Below are 23,669 nucleotides of genomic sequence, written 5' to 3'. Positions count from 1 at the left end.
AGACAGTTCAGAAGCGGAGAAGAGTTACCAGACCTGAATCACCGGGAACCCTCAGGCAACATTCTCAGGAGCAGCTGCGGTGGGCTGGTACTAGCGTTCAGCGTTCGGCAGCAGTTCCCTCAGGGAGGAGCAGCTAGCCACACAGCCTACTCACACCTCCGGAACCAGAGAAGAACAGTGCTCTTGGCAAAAGCTAAGTACATGAGTACGTTTTACCTTGCCCCCAGCTCCCAAGCCGGCTTCAGGGGCTGATTTCCCTGGGCCTGAGGTAGGCCCTGCTGAGCACCTAGAGCCATCCTACCAGCCTTGAAGAAGGAATAAATTCACAACTGGGGGAAAAGATAATTTGCCAGCTCCACTAACCAGGGGAGCTTAGGACAGAAGCGGCTCCTGTCCAGGCATAAAGAGTCTGTGGACTTTGAGTACTTTTCCCCTCTGCATGGACCTGTGTGGGCCTATTTCAGGAGAATAGACCCTTGTTGGCAGACCCCAACTGTTTCAGCTGTGCAGTGGAGAGGTGGGTGTTTGATGTTTGACATTGCTTTGCCTATCCACCTACCCACATCAGGGGCCTAAGGGCTGGTGGCTCCACTAAGGTCACCCAGCCACCCACGACAGGGGTCCAAGGATAACTGATACCTCCCAGTCCTTACAACCAAAAACATTCGGTGCCTATGGTCCATCTGCAGAACCCACCCACCTGTATGCTCTAGGGAACAGGGACATGCTTTCCTCAGAGACTCTTGGGGGTCGATTCTCAACCCCCTGCCTTGTTAAGAGCGTGACCCCCCTATTGCAACCAGATACCGGTACCTACACCAATCACCCCTGCCCGTCTAAGACTGTAGGACAGAGCCTGTACCACACACTTGATGATCAGCTACCTGAACACCTGAGCTGAATTCATACAAGAAAAGGAATGGACTCCTAGACTGATATACCTGATAACAGCTCTAGCAATAATGGGGACAGGACGTCAGAGCTCCAAAGGTGAAAATAATCAAGCTAGCTCACTCAAGCAGCCCATCTGGGAATATCAAAACAAAACAAAGCAAGAAGCTATGACACGGTAAAAAAAAAAAAAAAAAAAGCAAACATAAAATAAACTAATACAATAACTTATAGATGGCTCAGAGACAACAGTCAGTATCAAGTCACATAAAGAAACAGACCATGATCACCTCAACAAGCTCTTAAAACAAAGAATCCAGGGATCTTCTAGATAAAAGTGCCTTCCTGGAATTACCAGAGGCAGAATACAAAAGATTAATACACAGAACCCTTCAAAACATCAGGATGGAAATCAGGCAATACACAGAACAAGCCAAGGAACACACAGATAAAGCAGCTGAAGAAATTAAGAAGATTATTCAGGAACATAGTAAAAAATTTAACAAGCTGGAAAAATCCATAAACAGACAGCAATCAGAAATTCAGAAGATTAACCACAAAATTACAGAAGTAGACAATTCAATAGAAAGTCAGAGGAGCAGAATTGAGCAAGTGGAAGGCAGAATTTCTGAACTTGAAGATAAAGCACTTGGCACCAATATATTTGAAGAAAAATAAGATAAAAGAATTTAAAAAAATGAAGAAACCTTAAGAATCATGTGGGACTCTATCAAGAGAAATAACCTACGAGTGATTGGAATACCAGAACAGGAAGGGATAACAGAAAATACAGAGAGAATCATTGAAGATTTGTTGGCAGAAAACTTCCCTGATATCGTGAAAGAAGAGAAGATCTATCTAAGATGCTCATCGAACTCCACCTACACTTTGGTTTGCCAGTGCAGGTGAATGGCCTGAGATTGTGTGGACAAAGACGTTTTTCTTCCCATGGTATTTTTTCCTTGCACACAGCCCTAGAGAGATACCAGTTTCTAGAGAATACCAAGTAACAGTCAAGGCCAGCAGCTGCTAACTCAGATGCCAACAGGGGCCACAAAAGTTACATAAAAGATAGAAGCAGAGGGTTAGAGGAAACACAAATGGGAGCTGACATTTGGCCTCGAGATTGGGGCTACAATAGGGACTGGTAGGCCAAAACCAATCACTTGCCCTTGAGTCATTCCAACTCATGGCAACCCCTTTGTGTCAGAGTAGGACTGTGCTCCATAGGGTTTTCAAGGTCTGATTTTTCAGAAGTAGATTGCCAGACTTTTCTTCCGAAGTGCCACCTGTCTGTCAGTGGAAGCTTGTATGTTGCTATGATGCTGAACAGATTTCTGCAAAGCTTCCAGACTAGGATAGACTAGGAAGAAAGACCTGGTGATCTACTTCTAAAAATCAGCCAGTGAAATCCCTATGGATCACAACAGTCTGATATGCAGCTGACCATGGGGATGGTTCCAGACCTGGCGGTGTTTCATTCCATTATGCTTGAGATTGCCGTGAGTCGGTGGCCAAGCAGGCACTAACAACAGCAAAGTGGAGTAACTTTAAAACAGACAGAGAAGGCCTCTCTCTCAGGAAGTGCTGTTTAAGCTGAGGTTTAAGCAATGAATGCATATTAGCCAAGGGAAAGGAGGGAGGGTGAGTAGTTTAGGCAAAGATAAAGCAACATGTTTGAAGACCATGAAGTAAGAAAATACGCGGCGTTCATGAGATCCTGAAAGCAAGCTGGTAGGGCGAGAATGTAGCGAGAAAGAGGTGTCAGGGAGATGGTTTAAGGTAAGGTTTGAGATGCAGGAAAGGACTAGTTCACAAGAGTCATTTCCTTAGCAATAAATTACCAAAAAGTTCTTTTATGCCAGGATTTCCCCAAAATGGCTTCTGGTACATTTTTTGTTGATTTAAGTTCAGTTGAGGAAGCAGGAGAAATATTTGGGATGGTGGCCAAAGTTTGATTCCTTCTATTGCCTGGTATTGACATTTTGTTTGTACCCAAGAACTTTGCAGAAAAGAACCTATGTTTCATCATCAAGGCTGAGAACCTGCTATCGTGTATGTTAGAGAAAGAAATTTCACTGTTGCATTAATAGTTATTGTTTTTTCCAAGCTCTAAGATTTTCCATATTCTCTAGTAGCAATAACTTGGATTGTCAAAATCAGCATGTGAAATGTTCCCCAAAAGCAGAGTTCTTGGAGACATGGAAATATGATCCTATTTCCACCCCTCGGCTTGGAGGAAGTGCTTCTGAAAATGGCCTTGGTGCTTGATTTTCCAAATACTGGTTTTAATTTCAGAGGAGTCCCAGGCTATGAGCCTAGAACAATGAACCGTTAAAAACAGAAGAAAAAGAAGCAATAAGCTGTAGGCAAAAATGGAGCATGTGTGACTTTAAGTTTAGGGGAGAGCTGTCATATGCATTACGTGGGCCAACAATCACTTGTCCCCATGAGAATCCTAAACCTTTAACAGTTTGCTGATTATGTCATGTGTGTTATTCACCGAATGAAATCCTAGCTACTGAGAGAGATGCTTTCTACTAAAGAAATAAATATGATTCTGTCTTCAGGGAACTTAGAATCTAGTTAGGGAGACAGTACACACACACAGTATATTCAAGCAGTCTATCAACTTTTGCAACAATAATCCGATATAGATGAGTCATGCCTATAAGAAGATGCCAGCTAGGTTAGTGAAGCTTTTAAGTGGAACTATATTAACTTGGTTTCTGGAAGAGACTGCTTTCAACTAGGCCTTTAAAGGAAGGCGATAGAAAATAAATTCTAAGAGAATTAATTCTAGATTGAGGAATTGCGTAGTCAAAGGTTTGGGAGCAGGGTGGTGTGGAGTGATGGTCACAGATCCCTCTAGAGCAAGGGTTCTTAAGTTCAAGGGACCCACAAGTCCCTTGACAATAGGATGCAGAATTTCATATATAAAAATGTACAGATTTGCCGGCAAAGAATCCATAGATTTTATTATGCCCTGAAAGAGTTTGAAGATCTCTCCAAAAAAATATCAAGAGCTAAGGTAAACTGTATGATTAGAGAGGGGTCAGTTTTTGCATTTCTTTATTCATCAGAGTCAAAGATGAGTAAAATGTGATCCCTGCTGTCAAGGAAAAGCGTTTCACTAAGGAAAACAGGGCAAGTGCACAAATAAGTGAGCATGTCATTGGTAGCATGTGAAAAGTACAGAGTCGTAGGAGCTGTGAGGAGGGAGACATTTCTTCCCATCAGGAGAATTCACGGAAAGCTTCGTGGATAGGTGGCATTTGAGCTGGCCTTGAAGGATTCACGTATCTGGGTTTTTTGTTTGTTTTTTGTTCAGCCAGTTAAAAGGTATGTTTTGCAACCCTACTAGGTGTCAGTCCCTATCCTAGATCACCAGACTAAAATAGTAAATAAGATGGTGCCCTCAAGGTGCATACTGTCTAATAGAATGAAATGTCAGCAGACACAAGTAATGGAAAAGATGCCTCAGGTAAAGGAAATGCCATGAAAGTAGCTCAGCAAAAGACCATATTTGCTTAGGGAACCCAAAGAGATAAACTTTGCTGAAATGTCAGGTGTGTGACGAGGAATACAGACGGTAGGATAGAAAAACTAAGGTTGAGCCCAAAAAGACACACTCTGCCATGCTAAGCAGTAAGGCCTGTAACTGCAAAGGGGAAAGGTTAAGAAAGGACCAGAAAGAAAAATAGGAATGATAGACAAAAGGGAGTGAGAATAGGAAATAAGAGAAGTGGAGGGAAAAGGAGAGAGATGCAAGGGGAAGATTAAGAGCATGGGCTTTAGAACCAGCATTGAATTCATATCCCAGCTCTCCTAATTATTAGTCTTCCCTTGGACAAGTTATTTATTAACCCTTTCTGAGTCACCCCTTTCCTCATATGAAAAATAGGGGACGATACTAAAATCATAGAGTTTGAATGGCAACTAAATAACGTAATATGACACAAAGTACAGATCCTGGCCAGAGTAGATATTCAGTAAATGAAGGTGGTTACATAGGTTTAAGGAGCTATTGTATGTAGTGTCTAGTACTATGTCTCCCATGTACTCAACCAACTTAGTGAGCGGTAGATTCAAAAAAACAAACAAAACCATGCTTTTCTAAACTGTGCAGTACTGACGTGTTATTCTTACACTGAAATATCTTGAGGCTAAGCCAATAATGAGTTAATTTCAGTGAGTCTTCCATGTGTCTTCTGCATGACAGTCTAAATCCACTCCCTGTAGTCACATTGTAGTAAAGGAATGTACCGGCTGGCTAGGAGAGTTTTCCATTAAATGCTGACTTCCTGGAAGGAAGATCTACAAATCACCTGGAAAGTTCCTGGCATCATCACCTGGTCCTGGCCATTAGCAAAGTGTCTGTAAATCTTCCACAGGGCAAGATGTGTCTGTGTGGATTTTTTCCTCTGACAGGCTTGTTTTTTTCCTATCAGATATTAGAAATCGTGGTAAAAGTCTCTCAAGAAAGGCCATCAGGAGGTCAGGTTGCCCATGTGGAAGTGATCTTGTGGGAGATTTCTCATGGCTTTAAAGCACTGTACAGATGAGCAGCTTTCTCCCTGGAAGGCAGATAGAGGGTAATAGACCTTGACCAGTGTGGCAGAAGGAATGCTCCTTTCTACTCTTCGCTTCTGGAGAGGAAAGAAGGGTGGGAGGGGCGAGAGAGTGAAAATAGGAAAGAGAACAGAAAGAAAGGACTAAGAGACAAAAAGAAAAATAAGATGTTACTTTTCATTCATAGTAATCACATAAATCTGAAATACTAATGCTTGTGAACAACAATACTTTTTTTTTTTTTTTTAAATATAATTGTATTAAACCGTGAATTAAGATATAGCATTTTTCTTCCTGTCTATCTCTTGGCTGTGGGTAAGAATTGAATACGAGTCGCTGTGTGGCACAAATTGTTAAATGTTCAACTACAGGCAGAAAGGTTGGCCTGTTCTAACCTGCCCAGAGGCACCTCTGAAGACAGCCCTGGTGATCTGTTTCTGAAAAGTCACAGCCTTGAAAACCCTATGACACAGCTCTACTCTGTACACATGGGGTCACCATGAGTTGGAATTGACTTGATGGCAACTTAAAACAACAGCAAGAATTGAACCTGTACAGGTTTTATTATCTCTACTGTTAGGGACAGACCAGTCCCAGTTACTGGTTTGTCCATTCATACATTCATTTATTCGTTTAGCAATTCCAACCTCTTTCTTCTTCACTATTAACTTTCCTCATCGTTAATGAATTTCCTCATCAACATATAAGCATGATGTTATTCCTTAGACATTATTTAAAAACTTTCTTCACCCTACTTCCCCTACTATCTCCCACCTCATTTTTTGCTACGCTTTCCAGCAAAACTCCTTGAAAGGGTTGTCAGTAGTAGTCGCTGTCTCCAATTCCTCTCTTCCTAGTCTCTCTAAAACCTACTTCAGTTAGGCTTCTACCCCCACACTCCTATTGAAACTATCCTAGTCAAAGTCAAAAGTGATTTTCATGATGCCAAATCCAAATTTCAACTCTATTCTTTTACCTTGTCCCTAGCAGTGCTGACATGGTTGATCACTTTTCTCTACTCTTCCCTTGGCTTCTAGGACACTAAGCTTTCTTGATTTTCCTCCTATCTTGCTGGCTGCTCCTTCTCTGTTCTTTCGCTGGTTGTTCTTCTCCCAGCCTTCTAAATGTTGGAGTGCCTAAAGGGTCATCCTTTGGTCCTCTTCTGTTCTTTGAAAACTCTCACTCCGTGAGCTCTCATCCAGTCTCGTGGCTTTGAATACCACCTGGTTGCTAAATAATTCCTAAATTTATATCACCAGTCTACAACCCTCTCCTGAGCTCTGGACTCCTATTTCCAATTATCTACTCAACATCTCTACATATTTTGTAAGCCTTTCACCCTTTACACACCTGCAACTGAACCTCTGGTTTTCTCCGAAAACACTAGCAGGATCTACTGACAAACTTCCCAAACTCAGTGATGTCAACTCTGTCATGCCAGTTGCAGAGGCCAAAAACCTTGGAATCATCTAGACTTCTCTCTTTCATATCCCATATCCAATCCATCAGCAAATCCCATCATATCTACCCTCAATATATATCCAGAATCTGACCACTTTTCTCCACCTCCACTGCCATCATCTTGGTTTAAGCCACCATCATCTCTCACCTGGATTATCTCAGTAGACTTACTGATTCTACCTCAGTGCCCTATAGTCTGTTCTCAACACTACAGCCAAATTTATTTTTGTCTCTCCTCTAATCAACACCTTCCAAAAGCCCTCTATATTACTCTTAATAGAAGCCAAAGTTATTTCTGTGGGCTACAAGACTCTACACAATCCAGTCATCTTACTTCTCTTACTGCATCTTCTGCATCCTTGTCCGCTTATTAACACTGCTTTCAGCCACACTCGTCCCTTGACACATGCACATTCCCTCTTCGGATCTTTCCACTGGCTTTTCCCTCTGCCCGGACACTCTTCTTACAGATATCTACGTAAGTAACCCCTTCACCACCTTTAAGTCTTTACTCAACTGTCACCTTCCCAATGAGGCATATCACAACCACCCTATTTAAAATTGCAGCCCCCTTGCTACCTGCAGCACTCTGAATCCCCCTTACTTAACTCTATTATTTCCTATAGTTCTTAACTACCATATAATTTACTATGTTGATTGGTTATTGTCTTTTCCCCTCAACTGGATTATAAGTTCCATGAAGGGGGATATTTTATTTATTTATCTCCAAAGCTGGAATGATGCTTGACACTTAGTAGGTGATCCATGAATATTTGTTGAATGAATATATCAATTTTTAGTCTTTCTTGCTTTTCTACATTTTATATTATTCATTAGTATACAAACCGATACCTGAAATCAAGTACAACATGAAATCAAGTATAATCCCAATAGATTTTCTGAATACCCAATTTCCAGTGAATGGAAAAAAGCTGTAAGGGATGTACTGTAGTGGCTTTGCCTGGTGAATATTTATTAAAGGTTGGGTCTTGCTGATGATAAAAATCAATGCTATTTTATTCATTCTATCTTTTACTGATTACCTACTTAGGTATTGCATTCATTGCTTTAAAATATGCATATTATTCAAAAGAGAGTAATGTTTTAGATATTCCTCAAAATACCGTAACTACTAGACAGACAGAGAGAAATACAAAGTGATTCATAGAATTGTATTTGGTACATTTGATTCTAATACTTCCCATTTTCTTTCCTACAACCATTGAAAAACCATCATAGCAAAACACCTTGTAAACTATTAGCGACATTTTTATTTTATTTAACATAAAAGCTTAATGTTTTAGGAGGAAAAATCCAAATCCTTTCCTACCATATTCTTTATTCATCTCTTTAGGCCCATCTAAAGTTGGACAAAAGAAACACCTATTACATTTAGTGTTTCATTTGTCCTTTAGAGAAATACAAAATATAACTTGAATGCAGGGATGTGGGTGAGGATGTGAAAAGTTCCAGTAGTGACTTCCTATTGCCCTCTAGGTCAGAACTAAGATTTTTACCTTGTGGCTCAAAGACCTCGATTATCAGCGTCTTTTAACAACCTCTCCCCCAACATTTTTGCCTCTATCCTAATCTACCACTAGTTCTTAACCTTCTAGGTTGAAAGCTCCCTGAAGGCAAGGGCCATATCTGTTTTGTTTGTTAGTATATCCCTGGTACCCAGCCGGATAACGGGCAGTTAGTAGATGCTCAGCAAACAGATCCCTTGTATCTCAGTCCTGTTTACTCAAAATCCACTTTGGGCTGTCTCACTTAACATCTCCAAGCCCTCTATAGCACTCTACCCCTGAAGTGCCCTCTCTTCATCAACTGTGTATTCGTATCCTCTAATTCATAGGACTCCTAAATCCCAATCGACACTACAAAGGCTTTTTAAAGTCAAACCTGTTCTTTACTGACGGGTCTGTCTGTTTCTAAAATCATACAACACTCACTATTCCAATTGCTTCACATCTTCAAATTTTTTTCTAATATTTATCCAGCATAAATATTTTGTTAATTGATATTTTGCTTAGGGTATTTGTTCATCCTACAAATGTCCATTCTCTCTATGTCAGTCCACTTTTATACTGACTCTCTTTGGCTTTCATTCAGTGAACCATTAAAGAAAAAAAAAAGCATCTGTTATATGCTAAGACACTCAGCTAGGGACTGAAGGTTCAGTAATGAACAAGCCCCTTCTCGAGTTTACAGTTTAGAGATGGAGATGGGCATTTAAAAGGATCCAGTTACCATTGTGATGAATGCTGGTGGTAAAGTGGTGAGAACCGTTATGAATGAGAAGTATGAGGAACAATACCAGTTGCCATCGAGCCGATTATGATCATGGCTACCCCATATGTGTTAGAATAGAACTGTGCTCCACAGGGTTTTCAAAGGCTATGATCTTTGGGAAGTAGATCACCAAGCCTTTCTCCTGAGGTACCTCTGAGTAGACTCAAAACTCCAACCTTTCAGTTAGTTCTTAATTGTTTGTACAACCCAGGGACAACTATGAGGAGCAATGAGGCTGCATGATAAAGGGAAACTGTCCTAGTCTTGAGAGAAGTCAAAGAAGACTTTCCTACAGAAGTAATATTTGAGCCAAGCCACAAGCATTGAAAATTTCAACTCCCACAGAGTAGGTGTCTATCTTATGCACTTATTAGCATTCTGACATTGCAAAATTTCTGACCAAAGAACTACCTAAGAGATGCCACATTAAGTGTGTTTGAGTGGTGCAATGCCTGCCCAAGAACTTCTGTGCCCAGCAGATGTGATGAGCTTTCTCATGGTGAACCTGGTGTCCCACTACCTTTGGAGTCAGATGTAGATGTTGTGTGTTGTGCAGATAATAGATCTCAATGTTTGGTGAGAGGTTGACAGAGTTTGCATCATCTGAGCAGTTAATTACCAGTCTGCTTTTTGAAAGAGTGGGTGACAGATGGTAGACACCTTGACAGAAAATTCCACTGTAAACCACACAGGCGTGTAGGCAAGCTAGGGCTGCTAGGAGTTTCCCACTGGGTTTATGTGTACTTAGAGGACTTCTAATATTTAGACTCCTTTGCCCTTTAGGCAAGTTTTGTTCCAACTGTAGGAAATTTTTCTCTTTTAGGTTTCTGTGTAGCTAGAAATTATTATGAATGAAAGGCAATCTCCATTAGCTCACATGTCCCTGGATCGTCTCAAACCTGGGTGGTGCTGGGGATTTGGTCAGTGTCGGGAAGCTGTGTGCATTTTAATGGGAACAGCATGGCATTCATTACTCACCTGCTTCCCACCATCTGGACCTTCACAGCTCAGCAAGCATGGTGGGCTTCCTGCCTATTACCAGGAAGAGCTTGGCTCCTAGAGAGGGCATGGCTAGGTCCCTTTGAAGTCATAATTTTACGATGGACACCGTGAATAAATTGAAGTTGGCATTCTATCCCAGTAAGCTGATTTCACATTTGAATGGTTGAAGGATAATGCACCATTGCCACAGCAGGAGAAAGAGAGAAAGCAAACAACCTCAATACTGGGAGCCAGGCAAGTGGGAAGGAAAATTGATTGTATGATAGAATGAAATCAAAATGTACATGTGACAGTTTGTGCAGGGAGGTTGCAGGATTCTACCCCAGGAGCTCCACCTCTTCACCAACTGTATATTCTTATCTTATCCTCTAATTCATAGGACTCCTAAATCCCATGGACAAGAGTCCATGTTTTCTTTTTGCACATTTATTAAAAACCTGGCCCTGTGCTAACTGCTAAGAGGAAAACAAAGATGGGAAGACATATCTATTAGTATGCTGCAAGTGGCAGTAAATTTGTCTAACGATGGCTTAAACCTTAGGTCATCTATTATTTGTCAAGTCCAAAGCTCAGCTATTCTAAGGTAGGTTTTTACAGCTCCATGATGTCATCAAGGGCATCATCCCATTCTTCCATCTGTCATACTCAATCTCTTGGCTTTCTGTCCTTAGGCTTGCTTGTTACTTCATGATCATATGATGGCTGCCTCAGTTCCACAAATAATATGCACATATAACCACATACAGAGGCAGGAAGAAAGGAGTAATCAGTGCAGCCAGAAAGCCTCCCCTCAATTGCTTCTTTCCTTTTATTTAGGGAATAAAATATTTCACAGAATCTCCTTCCCCCAACCCTCCACCCTCCATCTGGGTCACATGGCTATCTCTAGCCACAAGGGAAGCTGGAAAACAAGTATCTGGCTTTGGCAGCCTCTACAGTGGGAGGCAGGAAAGGAAGAAAGGCACTAGGAAGGAGTAGCTAACAAGAGTGTCTGCCACAATACAATACTTACTCTTAATGAATTTGATCTAGAGAAGCAGACTGACATTTAAATAGTGCCACCTTCTAGACTGCATCTCAACATAGAATAAAAATCATAACATCACGATAAGTAGAGAAAATAATGAAGTTGTCAAGGATTTCAACAATCAATGCCCATGAAGCAGCAATCAGGAAATCAAACGGCATATGGCATTGAGAAAATCTGCTGCAGAAGACCTCTTTAAAGTATTTAAAGCAAAGATGCCACTTTGGGGACTAAGGTGCACCTGACCCAAGCCATGGTATTTTCAATTGCTTCATTGCATGTGGAAGCTGGACAATGAATAAGGAAAACCAGAGAAGAATTGATGGCTTTGAATTATGGTGTTGGTGAAGAATATTGAATATACCACGAACTGACAGGAAAACTAACAAGGCTGTCTTGGAAGAAGTACAGCCAGAGTGCCTCTTGGAAGCAAGAATGGCGAGACTTCATCTCACATACTTTGGGCATGTTATCAGGAGGGACCAGTCCCTGGAGGAGAATATCATGCTTGGTAAGGTAGAGGGTCAGTGAAAAATAGGAAGACTCTCAATGAGATGGATTGACACAGTGGCTGCAACAATGGGCTGAAATATAGCAACAATTATGAGGATGGCACAGAACCAGGCAGTGTTTTATTCCATTGTACATAAGGTCGCTGTGAGTCAGAAACAACTCGACAGCACCTAACAACAACAACCTTCTGGAATTGTGCTTGTGGGTAAATAGGAAGCAGTAATTGTGATAAGATCTTGAGAATTGGGGCCGGTGGACACTTCTACCTGCATTCTTTCATATGAGAGGAATACCAGCACCAGGTTAGAGTTAAAACCAGGATGCACAGAGTTAATTATATCCACATGAAAGGAAAAGGATCCAGTATCTAGATACCAGATGTAGGTCTGGTAACAGAGGAATCAAGCCTGGATCAGACAGAAAGCATATATTACACACGGTAGGGCAGAGATGGAAACCCTGGTGGTGTAGTGGTTAAGTGCTACGGCTGCTAACCAAAGGGTCGGCGGTTTGAATCCACCAGATGCTCCTTGGAAACTCTATGGGGCAGCTCTACTCTATCCTATGGGGTCGCTATGAGTCAGAATCAACTCAACAGCACTGGGTTTGGTTTTTGGTTTTTTAGGGCAGAGATAGCAAGCATGCAGAATGTGTGCACACTCTTTCCCCACCCTTGCCTATGACACACGTGACTAATTGATCACAGCACTCTTTCCTACCAGGCCCAGCTGTGACCTCAGAATTCTTCTCAATAGGCAGCTTCTGCCAATAGATTGGAATTGGTAAGCAAGATTAGTAGGTCTATTTGCTTTCACTCCTCAGAAATTTATTTCCTGTTTCTGTCACTAGGAACCAAGCCAAATGAATGTGAGAGGTAGTGTCAAGTTAGGAAGTTAATGCTGCTGAGCCAAGGACTAAAACATAGTCCATTAAAAGACAAATGGCAAAGAACAAAGGGCAAAAAACCTCTTGCATAAACCTAGTTTGTGATGCGGTCAACAAAGGTATATTGACAAATTGAGCTTCCTATTACTTTACATATTTCCTTTTTTTTTTTTTTTTATACAGAATATGGAAACCCTGGTGGCGTAGTGGTTAAGTGCTATGGCTGCTAACCAAGAGATTGGCAATTTAAATCCACCAGGCTCTCCTTGGAAACTCTACGGGGCAGTTCTACTCTGTCCTATAGAGTCACTATGAGTTGGAATCGATTGAATGGCAATGGGTTTGGTTTTTTGGGAGGAAGCCTAAGAATTCCCCTGCTTGTTTAATAATCCACAAAGTCATTGCCACTTGCCAATCTATCTAGCAGCCCCTATGCAGAGATGACAAAAGATACACATGCCACCTCTCCCCCCTGCAGGAACTATTGCCAGTTAGTCACAGGACCTTGGCCTAGAAGTGACCTTCCAAATCCTTCTCAACATAACCCTTCTGGCAACTTCTACCATTTCATCATTGTCATCCACTTTGAAAACTGTTTTCCATCCTTGTCAATATTCTTGTCCTAGCTGAAGAAACGGAAAACTGAGCCTAGACCTGACCCAATCATCATGACTAAAGCCAAGAATAGAATATCGAGAAAGAGCTAGTCAGCTGATACAAGATGGGTAAATTACTTTATATTATTATGTACCAAATGTTTCTTGGATGAAAGACAAAGCATTTAATAGACTCTGAAGGCTAAATTGCATTACCCTCTCATTTCAATCCCTATGATTGATGGTGAGAGGCCAGTGCTGATGACCTGGTCAGTAAGATCTTACTCCATCAATAGAATTTGTGTTTACATCCTCTCTAAGTCTGAACTGAGCCATGGTTTTATCAAAAGAATCGATCTGCAATTTGACTGCTGTCTTAGTTATCTAGTGCTGCAGTAACATACATACTACAAGTTGATAACTGTAACAAACAGAAGTTTATCCCCTCTCAGTCTAGTAGGCTAAAAGTCCAAATTTGGGACACCAGCTCCAGGGGAAAGCTTTCTCTCTCTGTCAGCTCTGGAGGAGGTCCTTGTCAACAATCTTCCCTTGGTCTAGGAGCTTCGCCACACAGGAACCCAGGGTTGAAAGGACGTACAGTGCTCCTGGCACTGCTTTCTTGGTGGAGTGAGTTCCAATGTCTCTCTGCTCACTTCTCTATCGTTTTAATACACAACCTAATCGTACAGATTGAGTCTTTCCTCATTAACATAACTGCCACTAATCCCACCTCATTAACATCATAGAGGTAAGATTTACAACACATAGGAAAATTACATCAAATTACAAAATGGTGGACAATCACACAGATCTCGGAATTACGGACTAGCCAAGTTGACACACTTTTCGGAGGACACAATTCAATCCATAACAACTACACATTGCCTAATTGTCCAGGTACCTCCTTCAACCTGAGGCCTTGGTGGTGCAGTGGTTAAGAGTGCTAACCAAAAGCTCTGCAGTTTAAATCTACCAGCAGCTCCTTTTAAACTCTATGGAGCACTTCTAGTCTGTCATATTGGGTCGCTATGAGTCAGAATCGACTCAGCAATGGGCTTGGTTTTGGTTTCCTCAACCTGGTGTTCTGGCATTGCGTAGACTCATTCGTATTGTTGTTTTTAATTTCCATAGAGTCAATTCATGAAGGGTCGCTATGAGTCAGAATTGACTCAATGGCACGCAACAGTTAATTTTGACTCATGGCGACCCCATGTTTGTGGAGTAGAATTGCTCCATAGAGTATTCAAGGCTGTGACCTTTCAGATGGAGCCCTGGTGGCACAGTGGTTAAGTGCTTGGCTCCTAACTTAAAGGTCAGCAGTTTGAATCCAACAGCAGCCGCTGCAGGAGAAAGATGTGGCAGTCTGTTTTCGTAAAGATTTACAGCATTGGAAACCAATAGGGCAGTTCCACTCTACCCTATAGGGTCGCTACGAGTCGGAATTGACCAAATGGCAATGAGTTTGGTTTTTGTTGTTGTTGTTGTTGATTTGGTTTGGACCTTTCAGAAGCAGATCGCCAGGCTTGTCTTCAAAGGCACCTCTGTTAGTGTTGTTGTTAGGTGCCGTCAAGTCAGTTCCAACTCATAGCGACTCTATGCACAACAGAACAAAACACTGCCTGGTCCTGCACCATCCTTACAATCGTTGTTATGCTTGAGCTCATTGTTGCAGCCACTGTGTCAATCCACCTCGTTGAGGGTCTTCTGGCAGTTCCCTGTCGATATACTGCTGCAGCCGTTTTTGAATGATCTTCAGCAAAATTTTGCTTGTGTGTGATATTAATGGTATTATTCTATAATTTCCACATCTGATTTCCACTGACCCTGTGCTCTGCCAAGTATGATGTCCTTCTCTAGGGACTCATCTCTCCTGACAACATGTCCAAAGTATGTAAGACCCAGTCTCTCCATCCTTGCCTCTAAGGAGCATTCTGGCTGCACTTCCTCCAAGACAGATTTGTTTGTTCTTTTGGTAGTCCATGGTATATCCAATATTCTTCGCCAACACCACAATTCAAAGGTGTCAACTTTTCTTTGGTCTTCCTTATTCATTGTCCAGCTTTCATGTGCATATGATGTGATTGAAAACATCATGGCTTGGGTCAGGCTCACCTTAGTCTTCAGGGTGACATCTTTGCTCTTCAACGCTTTGAAGACGTCCTTTGCAGCAGATTTGCCCAATGCAATGCATCTTTTGAGTTCTTGACTGCTGCTTCCATGGCTGTTGATTGTGGATCCAAGTAAAATGAAATCCTTGACAGCTTCAATCTTCTCTCCATTTATCATGATGTTGTTCATTGGTCCAGTTGTGAGGATTTTTGTTTTCTTTATGTTGAGGTACAATCTATACTGAAGGCTGTTATCTTTGATCTTCCTTAGTAAGTGCTTCAAGTCCTCTTCACTTTCAGCAAGCAAGTTTGTGTCATCTGCATAATGCAAGTTGTTAACGAGTCTTCCTCCAATCCTGATGCCCTGTTCTTCTTCATATAGTCCAGCTTCTCGGATTATTTGTTCAGCATACAGATTGAATCGGTATGGTGAAAGAATACAACCCTGACGCACACCTTTCCTGACTTTAAACCAATCAGTATCCCCTTGTTCTGTCCGAACAACTGCCTCTTGATCTATGTAAAGGTTCCTCATGAGCACAATTAAGTGTTCTGGAATTCCCATTCTTCGCAATGTTATCCATAGTTTGTTATGATCCACACAGTCAAATGCCTTTGCATAGTCAATAAAACACAGGTAAACATCCTTCTGGTATTCTCTGCTTTCAGCCAGGATGCTTCTGACATCAGCAATGATATCCCTGGTTCCATGTCCTCTTCTGAAAGTGGCCTGAATTTCTGGCAGTTCCCTGTCGATATACTGCTGCAGCCGTTTTTGAATGATCTTCAGCAAAATTTTGCTTGTGTGTGATATTAATGATATTATTCTATAATTTCAACATCTGATTGGATCACCTTTCTTGGGAATAGGCATAAATATGGGTCTCTGCCAGTCAGTTGGCCAGGAAGCTGTCTTCCATATTTCTTGGCATAGACGAGTGAGCACCTCCAGCGCTGCATCTGTTTGTGGAAACATCTCAATTGATTTTCTATCAATTCCTGGAGGCTTGTTTTTCACCAATGACTTCAGAGCAGCTTGGACTTCTTCCTTTAGTACCGTCGGTTCCTGATCATATGCCACCTCTTGAAATGTTGGAATATCGATTAATTCTTTATGGTGTAATGACTCTGTGTATTCCTTCCATCTTATTTTGATGCTTTCAGCATCGTTTAATATTTTGCCCCTGGAATCCTTCACTATTGCAACTCGAGGCTCGAATTTTTTCTTCCGTTCTTCAGCTTGATAAACACTGGGCATGTTCTTCCCTTTTGGTTTTTCATCTCCAGCTCTTTGCACATGTCATTATAATACTTTACTTTGTCTTCTCGAGATGCCCTTTGAAATCTTCTGTTCAGTTCTTTTACTTCATCAATTCTTCCTTTGTTTTAGCTGCTCGATGCTCAAGAGCAAGTTTCAGAGTCTGTGTGGGTTCAAACTGCCAATCTTTCAGCTAGTAGTTGAGTGCTCAACCACTTGTGCCACCCACGGATGCCTAGACTCAGTTCTAGAGTTGTAAAATATAGAGACTGGGGCATGAACTAGAGGACCCCTCCAGTTTTCTTCAGCCTTACAATCACATGAATGATAATTGCTAAGTCAATTTCTATGATTCAGGTAAATGGGGACTTTATGTATGAAATTGACAGTCTGGCTCCTTTGTAGGATGCAGAGATTGATTTCAAAGAGAAAAAATGTTGTCTTAACAGTGCCCATTGAACTAGAAATGAGGTTACCAGGCCACCAAATTGTGGAATTAAATCAGCACAAATAGATGTGGGATAGGGCGAGCCTCTTATCTCCCAGGTTTTATTGAAAAACATTTTAACTACATCTGACCTCCTTAACTGTTTCTCGTTTTGGAGTGTTTTGTTTTGTTTTGTTTTTAGCCAATGTATACTTTCTCTACATCTATGTAAAACAGGCAAAATGCTCAAGTTTATAGCTTCCTGCTCAACAGTGTGATTCAGATGGACATTTAATGAAATATTGAGTTGCAATATAAAATTATAATTTTAAAGGCCAAAGTCATGTTGAACTTGATGACTTGATTTCTGTTGACCAGGATTTCAGCTGAAGTTATCATCTCTAAGTTTGCTAGTTTATTATTATTATTACCACATCCTTTTTCTATACTCCCAAAAGTTATTTTGTCTTAAGTAGCACATGTTTTCCAATTTAAACTGCTCTGCCAAAGAACATATTGCAGACACAAGAGTATTTGTATCAGAAGTTCAGTATCTTGAAATTGGAATGCTGGGTGATTCATGAGTTTTGCGTCAATTATTAAATAGTCATAGATGAAGATATGCAGAGATGGATGGGGCAGTCAGGTATTTTAGTTACACCTACTGGCTTAGTAATGATAAATGACTCAGGAAAGAAAGTTCAAAATAGGTATTAACTGGAGCTGCAATGGCATATGCTCTCAGGGGAAGTAGACAATAACTAGATATAAACAACCTAATATACAGCCCAGCTGACTGGCAGAATTAAAATAAAGGTAACGATTAGGCCAGAAAAGGATTTTCAGAATCCTACCATGCTCCTTACCCTTTCTTTTGTAAGTTTTCTAAGGGATACATAGCACAAAAGATGATAACACTTGAAAAACGTAAAGGAGAAATTTTTATGAGCTGGGACCATGCCTAATATGCCAAAATGCAGAGTTCTAGTACTCCTGGCTTATATCATGTGGCTTAGACATGAGGGTGAATCCTACCTAGTTTTGGCATGAATGGATCTTGGGAGAGTGAAGACATTTTCACAGTGAATCTGGACTGAAAAACAATATGTTATCCCGGGCAGAGCAAATTTCATTTCATTCTGAGTGACCTTTTCTCTGTAACTGAGCCAGGTGCTCACCTTTGAAAAACTCATTTTTCCAACATTCAGCTTCACTCAGAAGGAAGTCCCATCTTTTAGTTCTAAATGTATGAGCACTGCAGCCCACCCAGAACTCTGGTAGTAACATGCTGCCAGTGCTCTTCAGCAGAATCTAAGTCCTAAAGACATGAGCAGGCACTATTATCCCCACCACCCTCTCATTCCTCCCTGCTATCCTCTCTCTGTCTCTCTCTCTCTCCCTCCCTCCTTCTTTCTCTGTCTCTCTCTCTGAGGTATTTGTGTTTTGAGCAGCTTAAGAACATTGACTCATTCCTGAGAACCTTACAGAAGCTTGAAAGTGAAAAGAAACAGCCATGTCTATGGTTGGTTCTACCAAGTTAGGAGTGTCCGTGAACAGCCCATTGCTAACAACTCATTAGTCCTTGAAGCCTTCTGAAGAGCTGGAAATGGTGACTAATGTTAGATGTGTATTCTACAGCAACTGCAAACATTAAAAAAAGTCATTTTCTCTCCTCTGAACATGAGAGTAATTTGCTAACATGAACAAACTATAACAAAGAAAAGTGGTCAAATAATTCATTTGGTGTGGCTGGCTTCCCAGCCTTGCTGGGCTTTCTTACTGTTCAACTCATGGACAATTGTTATATCAACGGGACTTTTAAATTTATATTGGGAACTTAGTAACCATGTAGCTTAATTTTGCACTTCCTTTGAGAATTAACTAAGATGAGAGAGAAAAAATTAAAGGGATTTTCCTGAGTGAATGGACTAGATTTCCAGTTTAGATCATCGATAAGGAATGGAGTGGCATTTTCTGAATGAAGACTCTATAGACCAGAGGTCATAAGCTGACAACCCACAGCCATATGATTTTTTTTTTAATGGCATGGTGTTCAAAAATAATAATTAATTGTTAATATTTAAAATGTAAAAACTTTTGTATAAAAATCCAGATTTCAAGCTTCTTAAGAAAAGATCTGAACATCTGGCAACACATGAAATATCTGCCTGCAACTCAGTAGCCACTTGTCCCTCGAAGGGAGACACAAGCTTTCTAGTTCACCTGGTTTGCGTCACTCCGTAAAGTTACCCGTGCGGTCCGGAGGGATTTGAATTTGCTATGCCTGGAGGCCAAAGCGAGAAATCAGGAATTGTCCTTTTAAATGTGCTTAGCTTGAAAGAGGAACTATGACTTATGCTTTATTCTTTTTTACTCCCGTACAAAAAAATGACCATTAGTAGCATTTTCATATATGCAAAAGGACACTTACATGTAAAGTGGAGAATTTTACACCACTTACCTGAATAAATCAGGCAGACAGAGAGAATCCTGAAATGATATAAAAGATTTGAGATTTGAATTATTCAGGGGTAATTGCCTTAGTTTTCCACTTCACTGTTTCCTCTATGCTTTCTTGGAATAGACAGAGTCATCTTCAGGATGTTCCTCTGTCAAAGGCCGTACTCATAATCCCCCTGCCTCTTTTTTTTTTTTTAACTCATTTGCACTCTTGGTAGCAATTGTTGGAGCCCTGCAGGGGAATAATTGCAGGAGAATTAACCTCTGACATTTTTCTAAAAATAGCCCTAATAAATCCAATCATAGGTAATTTACCTGTCCGTGTTCCTCGGGGGTAACCAGCGTTGGAGAAAGATTTGGCAGGCTGGCATTCCTTCAGCAATTACCTGTGATCTCAGTTCCTGACGCCTGTGTATTTTCACTTAGAAATACAGTGTACAAATTGCCCTCTCCCCTCTGACCCCATGACCCTCATTTCCAGGACATTTTCCCTGGGGTTGTAATAAGGTCTTGCTCTTCCAGAGGGGTGTGTTGGGCTCACAAGAAAAGGGGGTGCATGGGTCAAGCTGGAGTACTGGGGACCCTCCCTGTAACTGATGACTTGTGAGTCTCCCCAGTGATTTCTTTGTGTTCTATTCCTTGAATTTCAGTATCTGAGTTCCCAGTATCCCAGTCCTGTGTCAACACAGCCCTCAGCCCTAATCTGAATAGGCATAACTGAAGCTGCTTTGGAGAAGTTTCTCGGTGCAGAAGGAAGGGGAATGCAAAAAAGGCCAGGAGTGGATGAAGGGCCAGTCATTGGTAGAAATTAACGAAGAAAGTTGCTATTTTCCTAAGCCATAAAGAAATTCATTTTCTTTTACCCAAAACAAAGGGGTCTAAAGGTACTTTTCCCTTTTGTTCTCTCCAGATGTTTCAAGAGATCACAGTACAGTGTGGGCATCTGGGAAATTTACTCTTTTTTTTTTTAGTGCCGCTTCCAAGTGGCACTTAAAATACAGAGCATAAAATCCGTGCAAATTCCACTGCAGAGACAAAGCCCTAAGCCCTTAAATGCACAGAAAAGTATGTCTATTATCTATCCTTTCAAAGTAAGTGTGCGGTTACTTAAATTGCCTTTGTCTTCTTCTTTTCAGCTGACATTATCTCTACGGTAGAATTCAACCACACGGGAGAATTACTAGCGACAGGGGACAAGGGGGGTCGGGTTGTAATATTTCAACGAGAGCAGGAGGTAAGTGGCAGTGAATGCAAAATGCCTATTTTCTTCTCTTTTTAAAGGAGGCCTCCTACTGTTCCTTAATCCTCATGTGTCGCCCTTAACCTTGCTGCTGTGCTAGCAACTAAAAAAAAACTGCCAAAAAGTCATTAACATCAACAGTTCCACATTCAGGCTCATAAAAAAAAAGCACCTGAAAATAGGGCCTTTTCTGAACCTTGCCTTATCTTTTTAAAGCCTGGGTATTGCACATTTAAAATGATTTCACTTCTCATCTGACCTGCAGCATTCTAGCAGTAATTGTTGAGCATAACTCCTCCCTTTTGAGTGGGATTTTTGTCCTCATGCTATTGAAATTCAGTCTCCCTTGGTTTCAGGGACCGCCAGATTATAGAAGAAAAAAAATTTATATATATATATGTATGTATATGTATATACATATTCTCTTCATTTGCTAACAGATGTCTAAAGGACAGCTTGGGTCAGTAGAGATGAAAATGAGAGGTCAGCCTACCACAGGGAATGAGCTCCTACAAAACCGTGTCTGAGTAACAGATATGCCACACACACTCTACTATAGGTGACTCGACGTTCCCTGGAGCTCAATGCTAATATGCAGTACTATTTCTGGTCAGGGGTCCTAACTTTCAGTGAATTGCAAAAAGCCCCTCTCTTCCTGAGACTTGGGTTCTACTAGGAATTGTTTCTCTTTTTCATATAAATTAAGTTGGTTGGTGTCTGCTTCTGTTTTGTCAGAATGGAATTATGGCACAATTTGATTTTCTTGGCCTCCCTAGCACGACCCTGGAGTTTCCAGCAGGCCGATTTCTGTTCTGGTGACTCTCCCATCTGCCACTGGCCGCCTTCAAGCTCCATGTTGCACTCGGGAAGCACAGGGGGAGGCCCAGTGCGGGAGGCCCAGTGCGGGAGGACGGTCTCACAAGAGGCTTCCCTAACAATTTAAAGGCTGCTTTGTGCCTCAAAGCCATTTGTGTTGCACCTCCCCTCGAAAAGGAAAGCCTCATTTAGAGGTGATATATTTGGTAATTGCACATTATTTGCAATTAATTTCTATAAGGACATCCTAATCCCTCAGGGTTCTGTATAAATTCAAGTGTTCAGCATTAAATCAGGCACCCAGCCTATTCCATTGGCCCTGGAAACAGGAAAATGTGGTTGGCAAGAAGGAACTAATAGCTCTTCGTGACCTGGAATTTTTCCTGCTTTTCCAAAGCTGCCTGGTGCTAATTGGTCTGGCACATACTACACACACTTGACAGTCTGATTTGGATGGTAGCAAATCAAAACTCATACATTTATTGTTAAGGTGGACTGGCTCTCTCCTCAATAAGTAGGATAGTACCAAGGATGTCAGCATTAAGATTCCTTTTAACACTGATTTTCAAATCTCTGATTTTTTTTTTTTAATCTTGGTTCACAGTGATGATAAAGAGGAACCGGAGGAGCTATTTAGCATAAATTACCCAAGGCAGCATGTTGCCAGTAATATTCTGCTCCACTTTTTCCGTTAGCTATTTATGGGTTTCACCTATTTTAATTTATTGAAATATTTGGGAAGCCCAATTCATTTGTGGAATGATGAGGGACACGTTTTTAAAAGCAGGGTGGTTTTGTTCAGTAAAAAAAAAAAAAATGAAGTGTCTGTTTGGATGAATAGCACGCAGTTAAGTGGTTTCGCTTTGTGGAGAGTCTTGAGCCTGAGAAACAAAGCCATGTGATGACCATCTAGGCCAGCCCTGCCCTGGTCTTCTGTGGGTGAGTTCTCACGAGACACATCCCCAGGGAGTTTGCTCACAGGAACCTCAGTGCCCTCACAAACACACTTAACACCTAGGGCTCAACACCACCACTCGTTGGTAAGTTGAGATTTTTGTTCGGATGTTCTGTACCCACCCAGAAATACGACTTCTTTAACTGAAAGTAAAGCTTTTGCAACAAATGTTAAATAAGCCCTGCATTTGAATTTTTCAAGCTCTTGGTAATCAGGTTCTAAAATACCTCAAAGTAAAGCCTCCCTTCTCGCTTTTCCCTTTTTCTCTTTCTCTCTTACACCCTCTTTTTCCTTCCCCCTTTCCTTTTTTCTCTTACCCCTTTCTAGAGACTCCTTTCCCCTGTGTTTCATTCTCTCCTCATTTATTTAGTTCCTGCTGTTGGCTCTTTGCATGATCAATACGAGGGGGAAGCCAGGGGTGACTTCCCATCTTCTCTTAATAATGCAGGTGTCAGCTCTGTGCTGCAGTCTGTTCTGTTATCTATGTTGGGAAAAAGGAAAGGAGTGATCTGTGCTCAGGTCTACTGCTTCTGAGCTGTGTGACCTTGGACAAGTCATTTTAACATGACTGAGCCACTTTGTCAATGCTCTACCCTGTCTACCTCTCAGAGATTCTGTGAGGATCTGGTGAGAGTTTAAACAGCCACTGAAAATTGTGGATGATACAATTTTGTACTCTGTCAGGGATTGATGCAAGTATATGCGGACTCCAGCATGAGGTGTCTCACTCCAAAGAGTGTCTCCAACATCCATTAGAACACAAAAAGAAAATGTTAGAACTTCTTGTCCTATTTCAATTTCTGGGTATATTTAATTATGTACACCATGTACTAGTACAGAAGTTTGTGTACGTAATATGTATATTATACTATATGTAATATATGGAAACCCTGGTGGCATAGTGGTTAAGAGCTACTGCTGCTAACCGAGAGGTTGGCAGTTCAAGTCCACCAGGCACTCCTTAGAAACCCTGTGGGGGCAGTTCTGTTCTGTCCTATAGGGTCGCTATGAGTCGGAATATATATTTTACGTGTGTGTGTGCGCGCGTAGTGTGTCTGCTCAAATTTTTACCTGTGTAAAAGCTTTGGAGGACACTGAGCTAAGGCATAAGGTGTGGCTGTCATGGTCCTGCCCTCATTCCACTCTGACACAGACCGCCCACCCAA

General features: G+C 41.3%; 1 protein-coding gene across 1 annotated transcript in view; it reads left to right on the top strand.

Annotated features, from left to right (window-relative positions):
- The window catches only part of PPP2R2B (protein phosphatase 2 regulatory subunit Bbeta), a 326,027-nt gene that overhangs the window by 169,472 nt on the left and 132,886 nt on the right, over window positions 1–23,669 (top strand). Inside the window, exon 2 of the mRNA XM_023550368.2 lies at window positions 20,629–20,726. Within this exon, the coding sequence (XP_023406136.2) occupies window positions 20,629–20,726 (98 nt within the window). The remainder of the gene's footprint in view (window positions 1–20,628; window positions 20,727–23,669) is intronic.

This window comes from Loxodonta africana, chromosome 2, assembly GCF_030014295.1.
Source record: "Loxodonta africana isolate mLoxAfr1 chromosome 2, mLoxAfr1.hap2, whole genome shotgun sequence".
Classification (NCBI taxonomy): Eukaryota; Metazoa; Chordata; class Mammalia; order Proboscidea; family Elephantidae; genus Loxodonta; species Loxodonta africana.
The sequence above is the reverse complement of the archived record's forward strand: the minus strand, read 5'-3'. Positions and strand labels throughout refer to the sequence as shown.